The 7,119-nt window shown below is 37.8% G+C and overlaps 1 protein-coding gene across 1 annotated transcript in view; it reads left to right on the forward strand.

Annotated features, from left to right (window-relative positions):
• Positions 1-173, forward strand: part of LOC106095049 (peritrophin-48) — a 190,005-nt gene extending 189,832 nt beyond the window's left edge. The window contains exon 4 of the mRNA XM_059371028.1: positions 27-173. Within this exon, the coding sequence (XP_059227011.1) occupies positions 27-158 (132 nt within the window). The 3' untranslated portion in view covers positions 159-173. The remainder of the gene's footprint in view (positions 1-26) is intronic.
• The last annotated feature ends 6,946 nt before the right edge of the window (positions 174-7,119 follow it).

Consider the following 7,119-nt stretch of genomic DNA (forward strand, 5'->3'; position numbering starts at 1 on the left):
TAACCTTGTTTTGTTCGTTTTTTCAGGTATCCAATGATCCCAACTTAGCACCCAGCAATAGCACCACCTCGGGCAATTCTACCACTACCGGCAATAGTACCAGCATTCAAATACCTGGTACCAAAATTATTTTGAAGCCCACCATCAATGTATATTGAGAATAGATTCGTAAGCTTGAATCGTTTAATGATGCATGTTATTGCAAAGAAAATTTACATATTTAGACCATTTAATGAACAGAGCATTGCAAAATTTAAAAAAAAACAAGTAAAAAGGCGTTAAGTTCGGCCGGGCCGAACTTTGGATATCCACCACCTCGGGTATATATGTAAACCACCTTTCATCAAAATTCGGTGAAAATTTCATACCTTATGACCCATATCAGTTATATCAAAACATGTTCCGATTTGGACCAAATACTAATAAGTACAGTAGCTATATCTAAAAATTAACCGATCTGAACCATATACGACACGGATGTTGAAAAGCCTAACATAAGTTACTATGTAAAATTTCAGTGAAATTGGATTACAAATGCGCTTTTTATGGGGCAAAGACTTTAAATCGAGAGATCGGTCTACATGGCAGCTATATTCAAATCTGGGTCGATCTGGGCAAAATTGAAGAAGGACGTCGAAGAGCCTAACTAAACTCACTGTCTCAAATTTCAGCGACATCGGACAATAAATGCGTCTTTATGGCCCCAAAACCTAAAACCTAGACATCGGTCTATATGGCAGCTATATCTAAATTTGGACCGATCTGTGCGATATTGCAGATGTATGTCAAGGAGCTTAACTTAACTCACTGTCCCAAATTTCGGCGACATGGACAATAAATGAGCATTTTATGGGCCCAAAACCTTAAATCAAGAAATCGGTCTATATAGCAGCTATATCCAAATCTGGACCGATCTGGGCCAAATTGAAGAAAGATGTCGAGGGGCCTAACACAACTCACTGTCCCGAATTTCAGTGGAATCGGATAAAAGATGTGGCTTTTATGGCCCTTAGACCCTAAATCGGAGGGTCGGTCTATATGGCAGCTATATCCAAATCTGAACCGATCTGAGCCAAATTGACGAAGGATGTCGAAGGGCCTAACAAAACTCACTGACCCAAATTTCAGCAAAATCGGGTAATAAATGTGGCTTTTATGGGCCTTAGACCATAAATCGGAGGATCGGTCTATATGGCAGCTATATCCAAATCTGAACCGATCTGGGCCAAATTGACAAAGGATGTCGAAGGGCCTAACACAACTTACTGTCCCGAATTTCAGTGGAATCGGATAAAAGATGTGGCTTTTATGGCCCTTAGACCCTAAATCGGAGGGTCGGTCTATATGGCAGCTATATCCAAATCTGGACCGATCTGAGCCAAATTGACGAAGGATGTCGAAGGGCCTAACAAAACTCACTGTCCCGAATTTCAGCAAAATCGGATAATAAATGTGGCTTTTATGTCCCTAAGACCCTAAATCGGTGGATCGGTCTATATGGGGGCTATATCAAGATATAGTCCGATATAGCCCATCTTCGAACTTAACCTGCTTATGGACAAAAAAAGAATCTGTGCAAAATTTCAGCTCAATATCTCAATTTTTAAAGACTGTAGCGTGATTTCAACAGACAGACGGACAGACGGACAGACGGACGGACATGCCTAGATCGTCTTAGATTTTTACGCTGATCAAGAATATATATACTTTATAGGGTCGGAAATGGATATTTCGATGTGTTGCAAACGGAATGACAAAATGAATATACCCCCATCCTTCGGTGGTGGGTATAAAAAAATGGCTTTTTAATTTAGACCCTAAACATTTTCGAAAAATACAAGTCGTCACCTCTAGGAGAAGGTTAGACTAGGTTTAAGTGTCAGTCTGCCATCAAACAGGAACAGAAAAGTTCAAGTTCCAAATCGTTTGAAAAGTTCAATAACTTCCGAATCTTCACATTCGCTAAATCGCACAAGTGCCCAAAGAAATGAGAAACTTAATTGGAACTTCTTCTGCATGCCAGTGCGGAAAACACACACGCAGATGATTTTCTATGGTCTCAGTTTCCTCGTCATCCTCACTACTTTTAGCGGAGGGCGTTGAATTTACCGCAATTATTATCCGATTTGGCTAAAATTTTGCATACCGTCAACATCCACGCCAAAATGGTTCAAATCGACCCACAACCTAATATTGCTACCATGGGGTTTCATGAAGCTTAATCGGGAGTTCGGTTTATATGAGAGCTCCACCACCTAAGTGCCGGTATCTCTTAGACGCAAAGGCCGGGCAATGACAAAGGAAATGCTCCAACGTTTCATCATCTTCCCCCCATGCCCTACACATGCTATCACTTGCCGCACCGATTTTACATAAGTGAACTCGTAGTCCTGTGTGTCCGGTTATGATACCAATAGCTATACTGACGTCCTTCTTGTTTCCTTTCAGTAATGGCCTCGTCTTCTCTAATTCGGACTGCGTCGACCCGAAAGACTTCGGGTTAACCAAGTTTATTGACGGCAGTCCTCTGGCCTTCACCGTCAAATCGTCTGCCCTTTCATTTCCCCTTACTCCCGGCATCATAGAAGGCGTTAATCTCCTTCTTACACTGCAAGGCTGTTCGTGACCTTACCGTCCTGGTTGTGATTGCCCTTATGGCAATTTTACTGTCGGTAAAGACGTTTGACGACTCGACGTCCTCGCGTACCACACCACATCTAAAATAACCGGTCTTGATGAACACTTGCTAAGACGATTCAAAGTGATTTTGGCTGTAATCAATAGCAAAAAGATGATAAATTCAACCAAATTTGAAGCTTATAGTAATGACACAAAAAACATTTTATCTGATTTATATTCGTGGAAAGCTTTAACACCGACAGTACATAAAGTCTTACATCATGGCAAGGAAATTGTGGAATACAACATACTTCCGTTAGGAGAACTTACAGAAGAAGCTCAGGAATCCCGTAATAGAGATGTTAAACAGTTCCGGCTTTTCAATACCCGAAAGAGCACCAAATTTAACCAAAATTATGATTTACTTCAATATTTATTGTTATCGTCTGATCCGGTACTATACAGCATCAGAACTAAATGGCTACCAAAAATATGTGACGATATAGATAAGGACGATCCCGATGCCATTCAAATTAAAGAGCTTTTAAATTTTGATACCTTAGATTATTTGGTAGAGAATAAAATCAAATAATACAAAACTAAAATGCTTTTTTATTTTGGGAGTAGCTAATATACATATAAACGCACGCCGATGCGAAGTGTTTTCGCTCTAAAACACATATTTTTATTCCAATTTTTTTAAACTTTGGCAGGAGACCTTTTTTTATTCTAACACATTTGTATTGTAAACCCTGGGCAAATCTATCAATGTTTTAGTGTAGGCCCCATATAAGGTTCCATTTCACAAATAGACATTTTTATATAGAGTTTAATGAAGTGTAAATGAATTTTAGAGTAGATAGAATCCGAGTTGAGAAATGTTTTATACATCGTTGGAAAGGAATGAAAATTTCCTTTACGATAAGGTATGTTGCGTAAATATGGCTATAGTGTGTCATGTGCAATTAGGACAACAAAAACAAAATTTGGGAAATTCGACTTTTTTGAAAAATTGACTTTTTTATTGCCGGTTCCATAAAATGGAATAGAATAGAGATATTTCCATGATTCTTTTTGTGTTTTGTAGAAGAAGTGTTACCAAATAAAAGTTTATTTAACATCTTTGCAATAAAATGTGACGTAATACTTGTTTTTTAGCAATGAATATAGCACTACTTGAAAATTGACTTTTTTCAGTATTTTGATCGCTACGATCTCATTTATGGCTAGGATATGGCGAGACATACCTTAAAATGTTGGGAACATTTTAAGCTTTCATTTAAGTTCAAAAAAAGCGAAAAAATCCCCGTGGAACTTTTTTTCCAGTGAGAAACTTTTGAAGTTTAGTAAAAAAATTGGCCATTTTGGTCTTAAGATAACGGTGTTGTTTGATATCGAAATTAGCCAAATTAGCACTTAAAACTTTTCTTAATACCTCGACTTTGTGAAAATGGAAAGAAATGATAATGCTTTGACGGCCAAAGTTTGCGAAAACTTAAAGGAAATGGGAGTATCTTTTTTGAAAAATTTTGCAATTTTTTGACAAAAAAAATATTTTTCATATTGAAAACGATGCCATTTTTAAACCGCCAAAGATATTCACGTGATTCCTTTTGTATTTTATGCACACATATGCTGGCATAATTTGTGTGAAGTATGAAGTTTATAGCTTTAAAATTGACGGAGTTATTTAAAAAACACTGAAAAAAACCAAGGCCAAATTTTCATATTTTAAAATTAAACAATTCATAACTCCTTAACAGTACACGATGGCATGGTACTTTATGCATAAGTTTTTTAGATCTTGTCAAGCTCTTTCTCTAGAGTCCTAAATCATGTAAATCGGTTGAGTAGATCAAAAGTTATGGCCCCCAGAAGCTTGGAGAAGTCAAAAGTGGTCAACTTTGACACCCTGTAGCTCACCCTGTATTAAAGATATGGACCAACAACAGCACTTTTCTGAAAGCCTATGTCCTCCTCTACAAATGTCTAGAACATTTTGTATTGCTAAAATCAACAGATAAAAAGTTGTAGACTTATTTCCATTTTTTTTGCCATTTGGCCCACTGTGCAACGTTAGTCGAAAACGATCATGGTCCAAGCATGGTGAACCAGCTCAAACCACTTCAAAGGCTGATATCCACCAAAAGAAGGTTATGCTGTCTGTTTGGTGGGATTGGAAGGGTGTGGTATATTTTGAGCTGCTTCCAAGGAACCAAACGATTAATTCGGATGTTTACTGTCAACAATTGGACAAATTGAATACAGCCATCAAGGAGGAGCGACCAGAATTGGTCAATCGTAAAGGTGTCATATTTCACCAGGACAACGCTAGACCGCACACATCTTTGGTCACTCGCCAAAAACTGAGTGAGCTTGGCTGGGAACTTTTGATGCATCCACCATATAGCCCTGACCTTGCACCATCAGACTACCATTTATTTCGATCTTTGCAGAACTCCTTAAATGGTAAAACTTTCGGCAATGATGAGGCTATAAAATCGCACTTGGTTCAGTTTTTTGCAGATAAAGGCCAGAAGTTCTTTGAGCGTGGAATACTAAATTTGCCAGGAAGATGGCAAAAAGTTATCGAACAAAATGGCAATTATATATTTGATTAAAGTTCATTCTAAGTTTTATTAAAAATGCATATACTTTTTTTTTAAAAAAATCCGCAATTACTTTTAGGGCAACCCAATATCAAGCTTTTTCACCAGTCCAAGACTTTTTATGTGATAATAATCGGTTGATTTTGGTATATTTAACTTCTCTCCTATCTCACGCTCAGTTACATGACGATCCAATTCGATTAATGCTTTGATTTAATCATCACCAACTTCATTTGGCCGACCGAAAAATACGCAATTACTTTTTGAGCAACCCAATAGCTGCTAGATGAACCGATCCTGGAACTTGACTACTTGAGCTTCTAGAGGGCGCAATACTTATCCTATTTGGCTAAAAATTTGCACGAAGTATTTTGTTTTAACTTTCAACAACTGAACCAAGTATAGTCATAATCGATTCATAAACTGATATAGCTCCCTTATAAACCGCTCACAGATCTTAACTTCATGAGCCTCCAGAGGGCGCAATTATTATCCGTTTTAGCTGAAATTTTGCATAAAGTGTTTTGTCTAAACTTCTAACAACTGCTCTATGTATTGTTCAAATTGGTTGATTACCTGATATAGATCCAATGAACCGATCTACCGATTATACTTCTTGAGCCTCTAGAGGGCGCAATTATTATTCGATTGGGCTGAAATTTTGCGCAATGACTTCCGCTTTGGTCCCCAACCGGTTTATAACTTGGTATGATTCTCCAATAGCATTACAATTCTTATCCATTTTGGTTTTCCCATAAAAAGATATCGGGCAAAGAACTTGACAAATACGATCCATGGTGGAGGGTATATAAGATTCGGCCCATCCGAAGAAGTAAAGATATCTGCATGACATTTTGCACAAATACTTCTTATTAGTGAGGGTCGGTTGGTATTGTAAATGGGCCATATCAGTCCATGTTTTGATATAGCTGCCTTATAAACCGACCTTGAGTCTTGACTTCATGAGCCTCTAGAAAGCGCAATTATCGTCCGATTTGGCTGAAATTTTGCATGTGGTGTTTCGGTATCACTTCCAACAATTGCGCTAAGTATGGTTCAAATGAGTCTATGTTTTAATAAAGCTGCCATATAAACCGATCTTGGGTCTTGACTTCTTGACTTCTTGAGCCTCTAGAGTGCGCAATTCTTATCCGATTGCACGACGTGTTTTGTTACGATATCCAACAACTGTTCCAAGTATGGTTCAAATCGGTCCATAACCTGATATAGCTGCCAAATATACCGATCTTGGGTCTTGACTTTTTGAGCCTCTAGAGGGCGCAATTCTTATCCGATTTGAATAAATTTTTGCACGAAGTATTTTGTTTTTATATCCAACAACTGTGGCAGGTATGGTTCAAATCGGTTCATAACCTGATCTAGCTGTCATATAAACAGGTCTAGGGACTTGACTTCTTGAGCTTCTAGAGAGCGCAATTCCTATCCGATAGAGCGGGTTTCTCGTAGAAAAAGTAAAGTATGTTTTAGCTAAGAGGAACATCGTGGGGATAAACCTCTTGTTAACAAATTTGGTTTTCTCGTATACTTTTAAGGGAATTTAGAAAATATGGCAACATTAGCCAGCAATTGAGTATTCGCGTACTCAAAATTTTGCACAAAATTTTACGGAAGTCGTTCGTTTTTTAATAAAAAGTGTGTGAGTGTGATATCGAAATAATTTGAAGAGTTTTGTAAATAAGTGGTTGCAAATTTCTGCTGGATGTTTTTTCCCCCGCAGAAGTTTCAAATTGTTACTGGATAAGTACGCAATATATTCAGAAAACTCAAGTTCCGGAGAATGAAAAACCTGTGGGTTATTTTGACATTCCATATCCATGATAAGCATTGCCCAAATTGATCTGTAACTTGATACTTTACTCGGCTATGACAG

Source organism: Stomoxys calcitrans, chromosome 1 (genome assembly GCF_963082655.1).
Source record: "Stomoxys calcitrans chromosome 1, idStoCalc2.1, whole genome shotgun sequence".
Classification (NCBI taxonomy): Eukaryota; Metazoa; Arthropoda; class Insecta; order Diptera; family Muscidae; genus Stomoxys; species Stomoxys calcitrans.